This window comes from Heterodontus francisci, chromosome 27 (genome assembly GCF_036365525.1).
Source record: "Heterodontus francisci isolate sHetFra1 chromosome 27, sHetFra1.hap1, whole genome shotgun sequence".
NCBI classification, from domain to species: domain Eukaryota; kingdom Metazoa; phylum Chordata; class Chondrichthyes; order Heterodontiformes; family Heterodontidae; genus Heterodontus; species Heterodontus francisci.
The window spans coordinates 41,286,674-41,308,206 of NC_090397.1; the positions used below are offsets into that span (position 1 = coordinate 41,286,674).

At 43.3% G+C, this 21,533-nt stretch overlaps 1 protein-coding gene across 14 annotated transcripts in view; it reads left to right on the plus strand.

Annotated features, from left to right (window-relative positions):
* LOC137384760 (voltage-dependent calcium channel subunit alpha-2/delta-1) overlaps positions 1–21,533 on the plus strand; it is an 891,951-nt gene that overhangs the window by 622,259 nt on the left and 248,159 nt on the right. For all 14 annotated transcript variants that reach the window (XM_068059181.1, XM_068059179.1, XM_068059180.1 and 11 more), the window contains 3 exons: positions 309–378; positions 19,747–19,797; positions 19,897–19,996. In XM_068059181.1, the coding sequence (XP_067915282.1) occupies positions 309–378; positions 19,747–19,797; positions 19,897–19,996 (221 nt within the window). The remainder of the gene's footprint in view (positions 1–308; positions 379–19,746; positions 19,798–19,896; positions 19,997–21,533) is intronic.

The following is a 21,533-nucleotide window of genomic DNA, read 5'->3' on the forward strand; positions in this document are numbered from 1 at the left end:
TAATTCCTTGCACTGGTTAGCAACATTTATAACGAATGAAGTGTTTCAACTAATGACAAATTAACCCAAACCCAAGTCAGGGATTATTAATTACAAATATAATCCTCTTACCTCCTTTATTATCAGCATCCTTATCTATGATAATTATTTGTAAGTTGGTTAATTATTTACAAAAAGGCACAATTCCCTTTTTTATGAAATGTTTTGGCCCCATATCAAATCAGTTTCTTTGGTGAATTATGTGGATTTGTTGCAAGTTGATTTAATCAATGGTTCCAATCAAGTTCGATTTTCTGCTTTATTTTTAGCATCCCCATGGGTGGATCTAACAAAAACTGCCAACAGGATTGACTTATATGATGTTCGGAGAAGACCATGGTAAGTGCTACTGGGGCCATTTCATAACATTGGTAAATCACACACATTCTTTGCTTTCACCTCTGCTGAGCACTGATTGCCATTTACAATCAGGTAACAGGGAAAAAAACAACACTTGCATTGATCAAGCAATCTTGAAGGTTACTAGCATCCATCCATAGTTATTCATATTCATCCTAAAAAAAAAAATAAAACATAGAGTTCTGGTTCACTTCAACATTCCTTTTCTTTATTTAAGAAGTTGACAGTTTCATTGGACAGTTCTGAGTGCTGATGGACATCTTTGGTAGAACTTGCTTGGAGGATTTGCTGAGCCAAGACAGCAGGAAGGAGCTGAACTAACATGTACAGATATAAGCACTTACCTAGAGTGCTGAAGGGTTACTGACTGTCTTGTTGAGTTCTGTAGCTCTGTCATGCCAGTTTCCTTCATGATGTTATCAGCTGACAGAGTTTACTGAAAATCCTTTTCAGGGAAAAGAAGGAAGTACGAAAAGGTGCTCAAGTCAATCATGTGGATTTTATTTAATCCTTTAATTGTTAAGTCACTGATGGGACTGCAGCATTGTTCAGTCACTTCCATAATGGCTCAATACATAAATATAATCTGTGTTGAAACACCTTGCAGGATAGACTGGGAAGGTTTCAGGTTCAATCTTGATTTTTGCTGGATTAGGTGATCTCAGTTGAGGTGATGTTGGGGGGTATAGTAATAAGCTTTGGTGTCCCACAATACAAGAAAAAAAAGACAGAAAGAAAAGGTTAAAAAAAAAATACAATTTGACATTTTTAAAATCTCCAACAATAATTAAAACCTGAAGGAGTTAGAATGGCCACCTATATTAATTAATTTTCAGTGCCAGAGAGGTTGATTGGCAGTAATTAAGATGTATCACCTTGCTAAAACAGGACATAGACAGAACTAGACAAGACTAAATTTTTGGTGGTGAGTTTAGTTTGTATCAACTGCACAAATACAACAACTTCACATCATTCAATGCTTTTCAATGATGAGGCAGACAGTGAGATACAGTTTTTGCCAAGCTAACAGTGGAACAGCGGATCTCAGACAGCAACTTTCAGATTTCAGCATTTAACGTAGCACCTGCCTCTTGCTTGACATTACTGTAGCATTTGCTCATAAATAATGCATGCTTTAGCCTCCATGTTAATTTGACACCAAATTATTGGCCATTATCTCGGTGGAGATGGCAATGTGAACGACCTCCACAGAAACATGTGATTAGTTTCCAATTTAAAAATATTACATGTATTTCCCCCCATCCATGAATTTATTTAAGTGTTATTGGTGGTCTTGTGTTTCCCAGCCAGAAGGTGGGGCAGTTAGTCTGCTGCTAGGCCTTTGCCAACAGCAGTTAGCAATCATCCACCAACATCTGTATGTAAATGAGCAGAGAAGACCTGTGCGGGGAAGCACACGGTCTGGTCTGTTAGACACCATTTCTTGTTATGTATTTCTCAGGCTTCCTAAACAATGAAGGAGTAACATTGGATTTTTCGAACCTTATGTTCAGTAACTCACTATTAGTGTATAAACTTCATCTTGGAGTCTCCTTCAACCCATTTAGAATGGTTGCTGAATTGAAAAATTGAGGGAATATCTATAAATTCTGTTATTCAGACTGCCATCCTATTACAAATAGCATGGTCAGACTGTATGTTGCAGGGGCAATTACTATTTTGTGACACCATACACTGAAACACCAGGAGCACAATTAATACAGGCCTGGGAGCAATTGCCTGATTCCTCACAACCAGGTAAAAAATGTAAAATGTGTCCATGGTGGCCAAAAGAGGGAGAAAATAAACTAACAAGATAGGGAAAAATATATTTTTAATAGGGGAAAATAAAAGTGGAACTTTATAACTATATGATAATGAAGGAGCAGTCAGTCAGTGGAATGCCCTGCACGCTGTTCTGCCAGTTAATATGAGATTTGTGTGGGTGAACTTGGAGAAATCTACAGGCATTAACTATTAATTAATACATTGCTCGCAGCACAGTATGCTGTGAGTGTCAATCAAATATAATGAATAATGTATTTGTGCCTCCTGAGTTGAGAGGCTCTCTGCCATTGTGTCATATTCGGTCTCAAAAGTACTCATTGGCTGTTTTTTTAAACTTTTATTTTGCATTTCTGTGGAGCTTATAAATGTTGCTGTAAATCTTATGCAAATTGAATCAGGAACTGGAGCAGAATGCCTGACCTAGTCATTTTAATTGCACAGCATGTTAGAACACATTAGAATACCTACAGTGAAAAATATCACATTTAATTACCGTACTCAAGTATAATTTTGAGTTATTTGATTAAACATCTGTTTTTAAACTATTTTATATATGTAAGTATTATTTTTGCTTCAACAGTTTTAGAAATTAGAATTCTCAAGCTGTGGTATGGAAAGCACAATACAGGCAATGAAGCTGACTGATGACAGCTTTTCATTGCTGATAGCACTAATACTGAGTTAAATACAGAGATTTCTGGCACTGTACAAGATAGAGAAACATAGTGAATAGCAATATGATGGATGTGTGAGATTTTGCACTACTAGTTTATTTTGTAAAGTGTTCTGAGTGGTCGGGGCAATTATATCTTGCTTGTCTAGTTCATCTGAACAAGGAAGAAAGTGCAGATTGATAGTTACCTTAAATGAGAAACATGCAGGGAAGGCTGTACCATGACGTAACTGAGGAGTGGAGTTCTTGAAAAGGCTTGACTCTGGACTTGGTAGATAAGGAGGAACTCTTCAATAACAATAAATACTATTGCATCTTTCCCTCTTTAGTGAACATTTTTTGCAAGTTAGTTTAATATTTTCTGAAGTTTTTTGGGTTGGTTCTTGAACACACATTGTAGCCCACCTTATCGGTTTATTTGATAAGTGTAGTGTAGCCAATCGTTGAAAGAACTTCAGTGATAAAGATAAATAAGTTGACTAGCTTACATATCTAATTGAGGTAGAGACCATAGAGAAGAGAAAGGTAACAAATGTGGAAATGCAAAGTAAAACATGCATTAAAATTGGGCAGATTCAAAATAAAAAAAATCCAGTGCCTACTCCCTTCCTTGTAGCTTTGCCAACCTTCCAGCGTTTCCTGGAAGTCTCCTGGAATGAGGCACGGACCTTCTGGATGCTGCTGCTCCCAGCCCAAGAGATCTACGCGCTTTAAATTTCCTGCCATTGTATTTGCACTTATTGGATGCTGCTGTTTATATTCGGCTTAGCCAAATGTGCTCCGCAGGAAATTTCAGCATAAATTCCTATTGGCAAGATGAGCATAGAAACCACTGTAAATTTTGACCTAATTTCAGTGCTAATGGGATTGTGGAAATTTTAGGCAGTATGTCCAGCTCTTGTGAGGGGAGAGGGATCTTACCTCAAGTCGGTACAAATAATACCCAAAAAATGCTGTAATTTGAAAGTAGGAATCCCAGAGTTGTTGCTCAAATAACGAACACGAATTGTTCAGGCTTTCAAGTATTACTCCAATTTGAACCCTTCAATTTCATCATTATTCTTGTATTTCACTGGCCTTCAGTGTCTTCTGAATATTTGTTGTAAGATTGGAAATGTAAGCAAAAATTAAGTTATCTGAGACCTAAAATTAAAAATAACATTTAGCAGGAGAAGTGCTGTTTAAGTTGAGGGAGTTGGACAATTTCAGCATTCTCAGTGGCCGCAAGTGCAACCCTGTCTGGATTTGTCAACAGCTGAGGAATATTTTAGACAGCTAAATGCTCCAGGGATACCTCCCACGAGTGCACGGCTAGAATTGTGGGGTTCTCCTCTGGGGATGGGGCTGAAATAAATTGCAAGTGTTCCTGTGTGCTCCATTTGGCATGCACAGAGCTGAGAGTGCTGGAACTAGTTACTGGTAATGAGCAGCATTTTCAAATATATCGCCGCCTCTGCTGAGCACTCTTAAGCTGCTTATTTCTGATTGTTTCTATAAAGAGACAGTCCAGGATGTCAGACATGGCTTCACTTTGCGTCACAATTATCCTTCCATGGCAATGAACCAATAATTCGCTCTTGCAGCAAAAGTAGCTCTTATGGCCATCAAATATATTTGACGTCAAAAATTAATTTAGTTTGTACTAGTATGTTTCTCAAAGAATGGAGTTGTACTAGTTTTAACTACAATTGTCTTTGAAATTTAATTTAAATGTTTATACTGTGACGAAATGAACTGGATTCTTGATATCCTTGATAGAGTTGTTGAAGAGTGGTGACTGCTGACGTGATACAAAAGCAGAAAATGTAACTAAACATTCACGAAAAGGTTGGGGCCTTTAGTCTGAAATTCCCAGCACAGATATCAAGGTTGTTTCTTTTTGAGGGTTACGTTTGAGGCACAAAGAACACAATGGTACAGTTGATGCTATTTTGAAATTTACCAGAATTACGTTAGAATTTTACAGCACGGAAATGAGCTGTTATGGTCACACTGGTATATGCTGACATTTATGCTCCGCATGAGCCTTGTCCCAGTTTACTTCATCTCACCCCAACAATGAGGTTTCATGCCCCTTTGTGACATCTGAACACAGTTCCACTGGGTGCCTGTGACTTTGCATCAGGTCATCAGCAACACTCGGTACATGGGAGAGTATTCGCCCACCTGCTCACTACAAATCTGTGCTCTTGACCATTCCTCCTGCTGGCATCCTACGCACATGTGGGTTTGACCCAGTGGCAGAGCCACCTGGCGTACTTGCCTAGGTTACCGATGGAGAAGGATTGCTCGTGGTACTGGATAGATTTCCACAGGTGCTCCTGCTCCTTAAACTATCTATGCTTTGTGTCTGCATGTACCCACAGCATGTGGGAAAGTGAAGTGTCCCTGTATTCCTAATACCTGTGAAGTCCAAAGATTTTCATTTTGCTCAAATTGCATAGTAGCTAGACTTTAGTAAGCTGGTTGAGTCCGTTAAATTCCACAGTGAAAGGACATAAATTATTATGTGGAAAAGAAAGAGCCAATTACATTATTTTGCGAATTCTTTTAGTTGGGCATTTTAGAATGCTGGTACACCTCCAGCTCCGTCCTCCCACCCTGCTGGTACACCTCCAGCTCCGTCCTCCCACCCTGCTGGTACACCTCCAGCTCCGTCCTCCCACCCTGCTGGTATACCTCCAGCTCCGTCCTCCCACCCTGCTGGTATACCTCCAGCTCCGTCCTCCCACCCTGCCGGTACGTCTCCAGCTCCGTCCTCCCACCCTGCCGGTACGCCTCCAGCTCCGTCCTCCCAAGCTGTCTGTACGCCTCCAGCTCCTTCCTCCCAAGCTGCTGGTATACCTCCAGATCTGCTGGATGCGCATTGGGTGGTGAATATCGCCACTGCTGTTTTCAATAACGTAAAGAAGGAAAGAGCAGTCATAATGAGCACAATAAGGAGCGGAAGTCCAATTGATCTAAAACCAGCTTGAGAGGGATGGGGAGAGGCGGGACGCAGGCCATAACCAGAAACATACAGAAAGTCAAGTGGAAATGCAGGATTGTTCATACAGGCTTGATATACAAGCACTACACTACCTTATGCTTAACGTGAAGTGGGAAATAACAGCAAAGTGTAAGATTCTTCAATTATTCATGGATCAGTAGCTTGCTCCATGCATCTCCGTTTTCAGCAATTAAAAATGAATTCAGATTTCCAGTTCCTGATTTAGAGGATCATTATCAGTCTAAATAAGTGGGGAATTAAAAAAATATATCTATCTATTAAGTTTTTCAGCATGTATCTCAAATTTCAACAATTAAAAATAAATTAAATTTTTCAGTTCCTTATTTCGGGGATCATTCATAAGACAGCTGAGTGAGTGGTTTAACAGCATTTTTACGCTTTTCAGCATCCTGAATAAAATCACTACAGGTGACTTCTTTAAGAATGCGTTTCGTCATGGTAGCTCAACAGCACATTCAGTAGCGCATAGCATAAATGTTATATTGAATTCCACTATGTGAAATTAAGATACATTACCGATAAAATAATGGGTATATCATATATGGAGATGCCAGCAGATATGTAGCCAGTTAAGAAGTTTGACCTAATGGTGCTTGTTTTTCATGCTGCAGTTTAACACAGGAGCTTCTTCAGTTGCAATAATTGAATCTACATTTGCAATATTACACAATAGGCTAAAATATCAGTTACTCAACTGTTACTTAGTTACTTAGTGTTACTCAATCCTCTTGGATTTGCTGTTTAGCCTCTACGTGCAAATCTTGTCTGTCCAGCATTCTCACGAGATATTCTCAGGTGCTAAAAATCTGCATGTTCACTGTGTACTTTAGGTGAAATCAGGGTTCATCATGAGTATTCACATCTTGGAGTTTTGTAGGGTCAAGGTTTGGTAGTGGTTTGTCTAAGCTTGAGGCAGTAAGTATTTAAAATTTTGTTTGGTGCTTTAGTGCTTAGTGCCAGTCACTGTGTAAAAAAAAAAAAAATTGTAAAATGAATAAAAAGTGATGATCTATAACTAAATATAAGCTAAGAAATGGCAAAGCAGGTTGTGTGTGGGGACTACAAAAAGTGGGAGATTTTTGGACATCTAGACTCTCTTGAACCCATATGTTGCAGTAGATGTTTCCATCTTTCCGACTCAGTCATTAAGCTGGAGTGAGAGTTGGAGATGCTCTGATACATGGGGAGGGGGAGAAGTATCGGGGCAGTTTGCTTCAGAACTGGCAGAGAGGTGCAGGATCAAAATGGAGTTGGTGTGACTGATAGTGTACAGAGTAAGGGGAACCCAGGTGAGGTAGAGAACAGGGACCTGCAGAAACTGATCCTATCCAACAGGTACAATGTTTTTTTTAAATTCATTCATGGGATGTGGGCATCGCTGGCCAGGCCAGCATTTATTGCCCATCCCGAATTGCCCTTGAGAAGGTGGTGGTGAGCTGCCTTCTTGAACTGCTGCAGTCCATTTGGGGTAGGTATACCCACAGTGCTGTTAGGAAGGGAGTTCCAGGATTTTGACCCAGAGACAGTGAATGAACGGCGATATAGTTCCAAGTCAGGATGGTGTGTGACTTGGCGGGGAACTTGCAGGTGGTGATGTTCCCATGCATTTGCTACCCATGTTCTTCTAGTTGGTGGAGGTCGCATGTTTGAATGGTGCTGTCTAAGGAGCCTTGGTGCATTGCTGCAGTGCATCTTGTAGATGGTACACACTGCTGCCACTGTGCGTCGGTGGTGGAGGGAGTGAATGTTTGTAGATGGGGTGCCAATCAAGCGGGCTGCTTTGTCCTGGATGGTGTCAAGCTTCTTGAGTGTTGTTGGAGCTGCACTCATCCAGGCAAGTGGCGAGTATTCCATCACACTCCTGACTTGTGCCTTACAGATGGCGGACAGGCTTTGGGGAGTCAGGATGTGAGTTACTCCCCTTAGGATTCCTAGCCTCTGACCTGCTCTTGTAGCCACGGTATTTATATGGCTACTCCAGTTCAGTTTCTGGTCAATGGTAGCCCCTAGGATGTTAATAGTGGGGGATTCAGTGATGATAATGCTGTTGAATGTCAAGGGGAGATGGTTAGATGTATTTACAATGTAGGTACAATGTACTTGCTACCTGTGAGGATCAGGATGAAGACTGTCAGAGGGACAGCCAGAAAGCTGACCGTGGCACCCTGGAGCAGGAGGCTGTCCAAAGGAGGTGAGGTGGTGGCAGGAAGCCTAATGTGTTAGTTGTAGTGGGTTCAATAAGTAGGGACAAATAGCACTCTTTGTAAGCAGCTTCTCGAGTCCCATGTGGTATGTTGCCTAACTAGTGCCAGAGTGAGGGACATCATGAACCAGCTTGAAAGACTATTGGAGAGGAAGATGGAGGATTCAGTCATTCTGCTTCATGTTGCGACCAACTGCATAGGAAAGAGTGAGCAAGAGGTCCTGTTCAGAGAGTGCCTGGAGCAAGGAGGTAAATTATAAAACAGGACCTCAAAGGTTATAATTGCTGGATTATTACCGAGCCAAGTGAAAATTGGCATAGAGATAAACAGATTAGGGAGGTGAACATGTGGCTGAAGGAGTGGTGTGGGAAGTAGGGGTTCCATTTCATGGGACATTGGCACCAGTACTGGGACAGGAAGGAACTGTACCATTGGGTCAAGCTCCACCTGAACTGGGCTGGGAACAGTCCTGGTAGAAAGGATGAATAGGGTGGTCACAAGGACTTTAAAATGGCAGATGGACCCAGGGGGAAAAGGTGGTATATAAATACAAGTTTTAAAACAAAGGAAAAGGAACAAAGTAATGGAAATGTCAGCAATTGTACATCACGCCCCACTAGTAAAGGGAAAACTAAAAGATGTAAAGTAATTAAATCAGGAGAGAGAAATAAGAAATTTGTGAATAAAACATTAGTGCAGAAGGGCAGGTTAGGGTTATACAATTGCACAAAATATAAAGAACAAATTGAATGAATTGCAGCTGCAAATTCAACTTAGAGGGTACGAGATGGTAGCAATTACTGAGACATGGCTGCAAGATGGTTAGGACTGGGAACTGAATATACCAGGTTATGAGGTCTACAGGGGGAATGGTAGTGGAGGAGGGTAGCCTTGGTGATTAAGGGGTTAAGGTGGAAGCTGAAATTATCATGAACAAACTTTCAAGGAAAATTAATTATTTAAAAAATCTAGTTTTAAACAATCTAGTAATTAATCATAATGGAGATAATTAACAACGTTCCACAGATGTATGTAAAAAAAAATTCAGGGCCAGATCGGTTGTTTGGTAATAGTTGTTACTCTGAACACTTAAAACGTGGCTCCACCTGAGTGAACAAGGCTTAACTTTTAATGGGATTTCTAACAGTGATATGAGAGCAGAAAAGGGGAAGTTCTTGCTATCAATTGATTTCACGGGGTGGGGGCCGTGGTGAGGTGAGGGAGGGGTCACAGCGCAGGGAGCAGTAAATGACACTGCAATTTCAGGATTTCTACATGTGTTAAATCCTTAAGTTGTGATCAGTTTCAGAGGGGTAATGACTGCGACTGCTGACTGTTCGCTGACAAAAACCCTGCAAATTCTGGGCCACTGTCCCAATTTTTATTTCACTCTTGGGAAAAAAAAAATGTAAAAAGTGGATTGACTATTAGTGCTTTTCATTTCCTGGTTTGCCGTCTGTGAGAATTCTTTAATGTGATTGGCTGCTAGGACAGCTTGATGACATCACTGGGGATCCCCATTAAACAACACTACAATCAGTTGCAGGTTGGGAGAGATAAAGTTGTCGCCAGAGATCGCCTGATTTCTGAGCACAGCTTTCTTTGACGTCAACAGCGATCACCATAACTTCACCATTGATCGCAAATTACAGGCCAGTAGGCATTGGAAACGAGGAGGCAGGCCATATTAGATTGAGTAATAAGCTTGATTTACTTAACAGCCGAAAGGTGCATGAACATATATTTCATGACGATCATAATGGGGGTAACTTTAACCCCCTAAAACAGTTAGGAGTTTGGTTTGTTTTCAGCAGGAGATTAAAATGCTAAAAATCAGAAACAGGAATCAAACCCGCCCACTTCCAGTTTTAACAACGGCGGGACAAGGGGTGGGCGACCAATCTGCTTTTGGGAGGCGGGTTGACCATTTAAATGTTTTAATGAGGCTGTGTGCCTCCATTTTAATAGTGATTCTATTTTTAATCACCGTCGGACAGGTTTCCCAGTCCTTGGGGAAGCCCCGCAAGTGAAAGGAGGCAAGAAGGGCTGAATCCTTGAGGTAAGTATCTTTACTACACTGCCTGTGGACCAGGAGGAACAGGGGTATTTCCTTCTGTACTCTGTACCGCTCACCGCAACCTGCCTGCTCCCCTTCACCCTGCAATCGGACAACCCCTCATACAGTACCTCCCCCCACCCGGCACGATAGGAACTCCCCATTACCACTCCCCCATTCTACCTACCGGCTCTCAGCTTGACTGTGGTCTTGTCCTGTAGGCTTTCCTGCCTAACAGGCAGGCAGCCTGTGCATCAGGTTAGCTGTCAGATGGGGAACCTACAGAAATAAATTAAAAGTTAATAACAGATATCCTGCAGTCGGGACATTAAGGGTAACTGATAGAATAGATGGAAAAGAACTATTTTAGCTGGTTGGAGAGTCTAGGACTAGGGGACATAGCCAATCAATCAGAACCAGGCTCTTCGGGAGTGAAGTTAGGAAACACTTGTACACCCAAAGTGTGGTAGACGTTTGGCACTCTCATCCACAAAAGGCAGTTCATGCTAAATCGATTATTAATTTTAAAACAAACTAATAGATTTATGTTAACTAAAGGTAAAGTTAAGGGATATGGGGAAAAGGTGGATAAATGTGACCGCCGCTGAACTTGGCAGCGGGCGAGAAAATGGCGCGGTGGCTCATTTAAATAGCCAGGCGGGCTGCCCGTCCCCAGCAATGGCGTCAGCTGCCTGTGTGCAGGCACTGATGCCATTTTTAAAGGGATGTTCGCCCTACCAGCATATTTAAACATTTAAAGATAGATTTAATTAAATTAAGTAAATACATTTCTTTTGCCCCTCCCCCACCCCAAGAACAATTAAATTAATTATTTGCCCTCCCCCCCCCAAAACACTTAACTTTACCATGTGACCTTCCCCAGCTCCCCCACAACTGCACAAACTTTAAACTACAACCCTTCCCACCATCACCTACACCCATGACATTAATTTGACACCCACCCCTTCCCCAAATTGCAGAACATACTTCCTCCCCACCAGTGTGCCACCTCTTTTCCCCAGACGGGGATCCAAAGGCGTGGGAGTGCCGGCCACCAGGCCAAAGATTGCGACGGGCCATCAGGCAGTGACCTAAGTTTATTTAAGTTCATTATTTTAATTGATTTGCATATTAAAATTGTGGTCCGAGTACCCAGTGGCAAGGAGGCCACCACGGTGCTTCACCGCCGCTGGGAGGATTGGGCCGGGCCCTCTCAGCGTTGAGGTCCGTGGCAGTCCTCATCTGGAGCCATCCTCAGGCCCCACGCCCGCCACGGAATCCAGCCCGTGAGTTAGATCACAGATCAACTGTGATCTCATTGAATTGTGGAATCAGCTTGAGAGGCTAATGTAGACAGAGCTGTTATTTAGATTCAGGAATTGGTGGCTTGCAAACCATCAATTCAAAATTAGGAAGAAAACACTTGTTGTGTTCTTCAAAGTGACAGCAGTAACGCAATCTACTGTAATCTTTTCAGCGGGCTGCTTTGGAAATGCTTTAACCATATGATCTGTTCTCCTGATGGAAGCTTTAAAACATTCTTGATTCCCTGTTCCTTGATTGACTACAATTAAAGGAGATTGCTTCATTTTTTATTGATATACTTTGCTTTAAGCTATTGAACTAAAAGCTTCCTTTGTGTATTGCAGGATCTACTTTTATCTCATTAAGGAAAATCAGGCCAGCAATGCAAAACACACAAATAATTGCGAGCTATATCTGATTAGACTTCTAAGGAGTAGAAAATACCTTCAGCACTTTATCTATTAAATTACTCAGTTAATGTGCTACTGTACAATTCCTGTGTGCTGCTTTTAGAAAAGAGATTGACCAATTTAGCACACAGAGCAATTTTACATGGGCGAATTTGCCAAGTGCTGAAAAATGATGTTGATATCCAAACATTTTTAAACAAAGTGGCACAATTGAAATTACAATGTTTTAGGGATTTTGCATTTTGTTAATATTGAATCTTTTAATACTTGGAATATATTTTTCTCAAGAAAGCTATTGATTTTCCCCTCTCATAATGTCTCTTCAATGTTCATTGTTCATTGTCAACTTAGTCAATATGGCTTCTTAGATTTAATTAAATTGGGACCAATCTCTGGTATACATTGCCACACTAGCTGACAAGCATGGCTCTCATATACCTAGATGAGAGACTGGCTAAACAGGGCAGGTGATGTGTTGCAGCTGTAGCATTTGGGAACTGGTGCCAGTGCGATCCACTGCAACCACATCTGCAGTAAGTGTCTGCAACTTGAGGAACATCAGCTCAGAGTTGATGAACTGGAGTACGAGATTTGGACACTGCGATGCATCAGGGTGGGGTAAAAGTTACCTGGATGCTTTGTTCCAGGAGACAGTCACACTGCTTAGGCTAGGTATTTCAGATTTGGTCCATTTTCAAGGACAGGAGGGTGTAACTACGAGTGAGGCAGGTTTAGTGATCCGGAAGATAGCAATGGAGGAGCCTCAGCCCCTGCACGTGTCCAACAGGTTCGAGGTACTTGCAGCTTGTGTGAACAAGAGCAGGGACTGCAGGGAGGATGAGCAAACTGACCACAGCACCATCGTGCAGGGGGCCATAAAAATAGGGGGAGTAAAAAGGAATGTATTAGTAATAGTCTTAGGAGGGGACAGTTTAGTTAGGGGGATAGATACTGCAGCCAAGAGCGAGAGTCCAGATGGCTGTGTTGCCTGCCCAGTGACAGGGTTCAGGTCATCTGCTTGGGGCTGGAGAGGAACTTGTAGTTGGAGGGGAAGGAGCCAATTGTCAAGATCCATGTGAGTAACAACAACATAGGGAGGACGAAGAAAGAGGTTCTGCTGAGGGAGTATGAATAGCTAGGGGCTAAATTAAAAAGCAGAACCACAAAGGTAATAATCTCTGCATTACTACCTGAGCCAAGAGCAAATTGGCATTGGGTAAATAAGATCAGAGTGTTGCTGGCATATCTCAGAGATTGATGCGAGGGAAAATGGTTTTGATTCATGAGGCACTGGCAACTGTACTGGGGAAAGTAAGAACTGTACCATTGGGGTTGCCTTCACCTGAACTGAGTTAGGACCAGTAGCTTAGATTAGATTAGATTAGAGATACAGCACAGTGTCCTGGCAAATAGTATAACAAGGGCTTTCGAGAGGGCTTTAAACTAAATAGTTGGGGGTGGGGAGGGGGGGGAGGGGGCGTGTGTGGAGTGGTGGTGGTGGTTCAGTTGAGGGAAAATTTAGAAAGTTGACAAGAAAGGACAAGGCACTTGTGCAGGTTAGTGATATGGGTGACGATAACCAGAGTGTGACAGGAAGGGACAGAGTATACAAATATGAGTGCACCAGCAAATAAGGTCAGAGTAGGGAAAAATGGTAAGAAGGCAGAATTAAAGGCTCTTTATTTGAATGCATGCAGCATTCATAACAAGATGGATGAATTGATAGCACAAATAGAAATAAATGAGTCTGATATGATAGCCATTATGGAGATGAGGTTGTAAGGTGACCAAAGCTGGGAACTAAATATTCAAGGGTATTTGACATTTTGGAAGGAAAGGAAGAAAGGCTGAGGAGGTGGAGTAGCTCTGTTAATAAAGGATGAGATCAGTACTGTAGTGAGAATTGAACTTGGCTCAGAAGATCAAGATGTAGCTGGGATTTACAGGCCCCCTTGAGGCGGGGTTGGAGGTTGGGGGGGCATGGTGAATCGCGACAGATGGCAGCGAGCTGGAGGGTCGGTCATCTCCCTGTCACCCAGCGATCTGCTCGGGGGCGGGATAGGCCTACAACGGCCTTCCCACCTAGAGGCCAATTGAGGCCCTTAAGTGGCCTATTAAGGGCCTCTTTCCACAGCCTCTGGGATCTTAACCAGAAGCGCGGGGGGGTGGAGGGGGGGGGGCGGTGCTGGGGTACTCCACTGCGAGGAGAGGACGCCTTGGAAAACGAGGCGCCCTCCTTGTGGCCTTTGAGGGGGGGGTCCCTCTTTCTTGGGCAATTTGTGGCCCATGGATGACCCCCACCGGAAATTGCTTTACCCCCCGGATCCCCCTCCCCTGGACTGAATGCCCAGCCCCCTACCTCCCCTCGCCTGGGCTTTCCAGACTGGCCCCAATAACCCCGCCTCACCTACCACTGTTCCACTGTTCTGGGGTTCTATGGCTGTGCCTGGGTCCAAGGCTGCTGCAGTACCAGTGGTGCTGCTGATAATGCTGAGTTGTTGGCCCTCTGATTCGCCGGCAGCTCGGAGGCGGGATCCCCTTTAAAGATTTAAAAATAGACAGGGATCCCGCCTCCTAAAAACTTTGATTAAAAAGACCAAAGGATCGCTCCGGGGGTGGGGGTGGGCACGAAAAGGCACAGGCAGGGTTCCCCCCTCCTTTTCGACCCGGCACCGGGAGCACCACCTCCAGCACAAAATCTAGCCCGTAGAATCAGTTTGGATGGAGATAAGAAATAACAAAGGAAGAAGTCACTGATAGGATAAAAACAGAAAGTGCTGAAAATGCTCAGCAAGTCTGGCAGCTTCTGTGGAGAGAGTAACGGAGTTTCAGGTGTATGACTTTTCATCAGAACTGGCAAAAGTTAGAAATGTAATAGGCTTTGAGCAAGTGGAAGGGGGGCGGGGGGAAGAATAAAGAAAGGGAAGGTGTGTGACAGGCTGGAGGGCAGGAGAGATGAAATGACAGAGATGTCACAGAATAAAAGACAAAGGAAGTGCTCATAGTTGTAGTAAAAGCCATGAGTCCAGAGAGAGTCTTCATGGCAGAATAGCAAACAGCTCTATCCAAAAGAAAAAAATATGAAAAACAAGTTTAAAATAAGTAAAACAAAATTTAAAAAATAAATATATATTTTTTTTAAATGGTAGTCATTCTCTGAAATTATTGAACTCAATGTTGAGTCCAGAAGGCTAGAGTGTGCATAATCGGAAGATGAGGTGCTGTTCCTCAAGCTTAAGTTGAGCTTCATTGGAACAATGTAGCAGGTCAATGACAGAAATGTGGGCATGGGAGCAGGGTGGTGAAATAAAATGGTAAGCAACTGGAAGCTTGGGGTCATGCTTGCAGACTGAGCGGAAGTGTTCAGCAAAGCGGTTACTCAATCTGCGTTTGGTCTCCCCAATGTAGAGGAGACCACATTGTGAGCAGCAAATACAGTAGACTAAATTGAAGGAAGTACACTGCCTCACCTTGAAGGAGTGTTTGGGGCCTTGGATGGTGAGGAGAGAGGAGGGAAAAGGGCAGGTGTTGCATGTCCTGCGATTGCATGGGAAGGGGATGAGGCATCGGGAGTGATGGAAGAGTGGACCAGGATGTCACAGAGGGAATGGTCCCTTTGAAATACTGACAAGGGAAGGGCGGAAAAGATGTGTTTGGTGGTGGCATCACACTGGAGATGGAGTAAATGACGGAGGATGATCCTTTGGATGTGGAGGCTGGTGGGGTGGAAAGTGAGGACAAGGGGGAACCCTGTCACGGTTCTGGGAGGGAGGGGAAGGGGTGAGGGCAGAAGTGCGGGAAATGGGGTGAACATGGTCGAGGGCCCTGTCAACTACAGTGGGGGGGGGGTCACTGGTGGGAGTAGTTTATCGGCCCCCTAGCGATTTATATTCTGTCCTACAGTGTAAAAACTAAGAAATAGTAGGGGCTTGTAGGAAAGGTCCTCTAATAATCATGGGCGATTTTAATCTTCATATACAACAAAAACAAGAAATGCTGGAATCACTCAGCAGGTCTGGCAGCATCTGTGGAAAGAGAAGCAGAGTTAACGTTTCGGGTCAGTGACCCTTCTTCGGAACTCGCTTTTAATCTTCATATAGTTTGGTAATTCAAATTGGCAAAGGTAGCCTGGAGGATGGGTTTAAAGCGTGTATTAGGGACAGTTTCCAAGAACAACACATTCTGGAACCAACTTGGGAACAGGCTGTTTCAGATCTTGTAATGTGTAAGGAGACAATTAAATAAATGACCTCATAGTAAAGGATCCTCGAGGCAAGAGTGATCATAACATGATAGAATTTCACATTCAGTTTGACGGTGAGAAGTTTGGGTGTTTTAAAAAATTTGTTCACTGGATCTGAGTGTCGCTGGCTAGGCCAGCATTTGTTGTCCATCCCTAATTGCCCTTGAAAAGGTGGTGGTGAGCTGCCTTCTTGAACCACTGCAGTCCATGTGTGGTAGGTACACCCACAGTGTTGTGAGGAAAGGAGTTCCAGGATTTTGATCCAGCGACAGTGAAGGAACAGCAATAATAGTTCCAACTCAGGATGGTGTGTGGCTTGGAGGGGAACTTGCAGGTGGTGGTGTTTCCATACATCTGCTACCCTTGTCCTTCTAGGTGGTAGAGACCACGGGTTTGGAAGCTGCTCTCGAAGGAGCCTTGGTGCGTTGCTGCAGTGCATCTTGTTGATGGTACATACTGCTGCCACTGTGCGTCGGTGGTGCAGGGAGTGAATGTTTGTAGATGGGGTGCCAATCAAGCGGGCTGCTTTGTCCTAGATGGTGTCATGCTTCTTAAGTGTTGTTGGAGCTGCAGCCATCCAGGCAAGTGGAGAGTATTCCATCACAATCCTGATTTGTGCCTTGTAGATGGTGGACAGGCTTTGGGGAGTCAGGAGGTGAGTTACTCACCGAAGGATTCCTAGCCTCTGACCTGCTGTTCTAGCCACGCTATTTATATGGCTACTCCAATTCAGTTTCTGGTCAATGGTAACCCCCAGGATGTTGATAGTGGGAGATTCAGTAATCATAATGCCATTGAATGTCAAGGGGAGATGGTTAGATTCTTGCCACTTACCAGCCGAAACCTGGATATTTTCCTGGTCTTGCTGCATTTCTACATGACTGCTTCAGTATCTGAGGAGTCATGAATGGTGCTGAACATTGTGCAATCATCCCCACTTCTGACCTGATGATTGAAGGAAGATCATTGATGAAGCAGCTGAAGATGGTTGGGCCTAGGACACTACCCTGAGGAACTCCTGTAGTAATGTTCTGGAGCTGAGATGATTGACCTCCAACAACCACAACCATCTAACCAGTGGAGAGTTTTCCCCCTGATTCCCATTGACTCCAGTTTTGCTAGGGCTTCTTGATGCCTTGCTCGGTCAATTGCTGCCTTGATGTCAAGGGCAGTCACTCTCACCTCACCTCTGGAGTTCAGCTCTTTTGTCCGTGTTTGAACCAAGACTGCAATGACGTCAGAAGCTGAGTGGCCATGGTGGAACCCAAACTGAGCGTCACTGAGCAGGTTACTGCTAAGCCGCTGACAGCACTGTCGATGACATCACTTTACTGATGATCGAGAGTAGACTGATGGGGCGCTAATTGGTCGGGTTGGACTTGTCCTGCTTTTTGTGTACAGGACATACCTGGGCAATTTTCCACATTGTTGGGTAGATGCCAGTGTTGTAGCTGTACTGGAACAGCTTGGCTAGGGGCATGGCAAGTTCTGGAGCACAGGTCTTCAGTGTTATTGCCAGGATGTTGTCAGGGTCTATAGCCTTTGCAGTATCCAGTGCCTTCAGTCATTTCTTGATATCACGCCGAGTGAATCGAATTGGCTGAAGATTGGCATCTGTGATGCTGGGGGCTTCAGGAGGAGGCTGAGATGGATCATCAACTTGGCACTTCTGGCTGAAGATTGTTGCAAATGCTTCAGCCTTATCTTTCACACTGATGTGCTGGGCTCCCCCATCATTGAGGATGGGGATATTTGTCGAGCCACCTCCTCCAGTTAGTTGTTTAATTGTCCACACCATTCATGACTGGATGTGACAGGACTGCAGAGCTTAGATTTAATCCGTTGGTTATGGGATTGCTTGGCTCTGTCTATTGCATACTGCTTATGCTGTTTTGGCACGCATGTAGTCCTGTGTTGTAGCTTCACAAGGTTGAGGTATGCCTGATGCTGCTCCTGGTATGCCCTCCTGCACTATTCATTGAACCAGGTTTGGTCCCCTGGCTTGATGGTAATGGTAGAGTGAGGGATATGCCAGGCCATGAGGTTACAGATTGTGGTTGAGTACAATTCTGCTGCTGCTGATGGTCCACAGCGCTTCATGGATGCCCAGAATTGCATGCTAGATTCGTTCAAAATCTATCCCATTTAGCACGGTGGTAGTGCCACACAACACAATAGAGGATATCCTCAACGTGAAGATGGGGCTTTGTCTCCACAAGGACTGTGCGGTGGTCACTCCTACCAATACTGTCATGGACAGTTGCATCAGCCGTAGGCAGATTGATGAGGGCAAGGTCAAGTATGTTTTTCCCTCTTGTTGATTCCCTCACCAGCTGTCATAGACCCAGACTAGCAACTGTGTCCTCGAGGGCTCGGTCAGTAGCGGTGCTGCTGAGCCACTCTTTATGATGGACATTGAAGACCCCCACACAGAGTACATTCTGCGCCCTTGCCACCCTCAGTGCTTCCTCAACGTGCTGTTCAACATGGAGGAGTGCTGAGGGAGGGCCTTAGATGGTAATTAGCAGGAGGTTTCCTTGCCCATGTTTGGACGTGATGCCATGAAATGTCATGGGGTCTGGAATCAATGTTGAGGACTTCGAGGACAACTCCCTCCCGACTGTATACAACTGTGCCAGCAGCTCAGCTGGGTGTGAAACTAGTGTCTTAAACTTTCATAAAGGTAATTACAAGGGTATGAAGACAGAGTTAGCTAAAGTGGGCTGAGAAAATAGGTTAAAAGGTAAGATCATTTAGAAACAGTGGCAGACATTTAAGGAGATATTTCTTAACTCTTGACAAAGATATATTCCATTGAGAAAGAAAGACTCTGAGAAGAATAAACCATCCGTGACTAATTAAGGAAGTTAAGTATGGAATCAAATTGGGGGAAAAAAGGCATGCAATGCTGTTATTAAGCAGACATTACAGTGTAGTACTGAGGGAATGCTGCATTGCCACCTGCCTGTTCGGGGGGCATTAAAAGATCCTATTGCAGTGTTCAAATAAGCGCAGAAGTGTTCTTCCAGTTTCTTTGATAATATTTATCTATTATCGGGTTATTATCTTAACTCCTGTTTGTGGGACCTTTGTGTGTAAGTTAGCTACTGTACCGGCCCAAATAAAAATAGTGTTTAAGGAATTCATTGCCTGTAAATTTGGCACATTCTGAAGAGATGAAAAATGCTAGTTCTTTCCTTTTAAATGATCTGTACTCACAATGTTAATTTTTTTCAGTGTGTTTTGCAGATAGGTAAAATAATGGCAACCTTGGTGCCAACTTGATTAAAAAGCCAGGTTTTGTCTCATCATCGAATCATAACATTGCAAACTGAGGCCATTTGACCCACTGTGTCTGTGCTGGCTCTTTGAAAAATCTGGCCAATTGATCCCAGTTTAAGTCTTTCTCAACAGCTGTGCTATTACAGTATTACTAATAGTCCCAGTTAGGTTTCTTTACTGGCCACAAACCTTGGCAGATGTTTATGCTTGTGGATAAAACTTTGAACAAAATAATACCAACCTCTCCTCCTATACCACCCCCTCCTCCCACCCTCAACACACACAACGACTACAGCAGCTTTATTTATATAGATTTCTTACAATGTCTCACATTGTGAAGTTAGTGGTGTATCACTGATTTGTTCTTCTCTCTCAGGTACATTCAGGGAGCTGCTTCACCCAAGGACATGCTCATTCTTGTAGATGTGTAAGTACTGTACAAGCATTACAAAATATTGAAACTGTTATTTTCTCTGTAGAGATCAAAATGTTTTACTATTTCCTTGCTTTCTTTTCCACAAAATAGGAGCGGAAGTGTTAGTGGACTAACATTGAAACTAATTCGGACATCAGTCTCTGAAATGCTGGAAACACTTTCTGATGACGACTATGTGAATGTGGTTTCTGTGAGTATAGCGACATCAGTCATTGTCCATGTGATGACCTCCAGCTGTGTTTGTTGTCAGTGTCGCTGCACTTAACAGGTATAAAGGCAATTCCACTGTCTCGTGCTCCCAGCATGGAAGCCACACTCCAACGGGCTGTGCGTCAGAGATACAACTACAAAGCTGCAGTCCTGATTCTCCAACACGTGCTCCCAGCTAGTGTGGCTCCCTGCTGCGGATGCACAAGTATCCCATCTGTATCTTGAGAGCTGGTTCAGTTGTCACACAGCAATTGAACAAAAGGTAAAATCCATGAGAATAGATTACAAACACGTGGAAAGAGCATGTTTGATGGGATAAACTTTTTTTTATATCGTTATACACTTCTGTTTTTAAATTGAGTATAGTCAATGCAGATTGAGAACTTGGTGCCATTTAACCACTGTCAAACCGTGCCATGGGCGATCTTAATTGTATCCAGGGTGCGAATCGGTTCTGGCTCCAGCTTGGCAGTCTTGATTAAATAACACATTTGTTTCATGAGTAAATACTTTGAGATTTGTTTGAAACTGGATTGGATCAAACCATTGTCTTGATCCTGTGCTCTTGAGTTCTGCAGTGGAAAAAAAATGGGTCTCACGAATAGCACCAAGAGTTTGGCTGCCGATAGGGAAGCTTAGTGCCATAATCCAGTTTTAGTGCCAGTAGTGGTTCGGGGTGACCTTTGTAGGCATAACATCCGGCATTTCTTCATCATTCATTCCACTGAAGATGATGATGGTCATTAATATCATCATAGGTGAGGATAGCCTTTACTACATTTCAAACTTGTGCCTAAGATAGGCAAAGGTTACAAATGTGAGCCTTCTTTAGAGCATATTCCTTTAATTTCATGACTGTCTAAGATGGGTGTTCACAATTTAATTTCAAAAATGGATTTTTCAATAAAATAATTTACAGCATTTTCTTCAAATATCTGTTATTAGTTAAAATAAATCATAGGAATCCTCACAAGTAGAGGAATACAATTGTGGAGAAAAAGAACTAATGTACAGTTATGATTTTATTTGTTCCTATGGATGAATGGAAGGTTATATTTCAGTGATTGCTGTGAACCACACTAAAACATTCAGTCATAGTCCAGAAGCAATAAAGTATTGGTGGTGTGGAATTTGGATCATTGGGCACTGTCGGTGCTGTTTGAGATCCAAAATTGTGCACACTCCTGGGATGTTTCACTCCGGATGCCATGTTGGTGAGGGTGTTAGCATGCGCGCAGTGAATATCCACCGGAAGTATGCAGAACTGGCAGATCATGATATCATTGACACCAGCACTGCCATCTTGGGGCTCCACACCCACGCTGACACCCTCTGTTAACCTCACACAGCAGGGATTATCAACTACTTTCAGGTTAGTTGCTTGTTGATTTCTTCTGGTTGTTGCTTTGATTCTTTGTACAGTTGTTGCAAGTTGCAAAACTCTGAAGGCAGAGGTGTGGCAGGTACTCAGAGATTTGACTGATGTAAAGGCTTCTGCACAAACCAGTTGCTCCCAG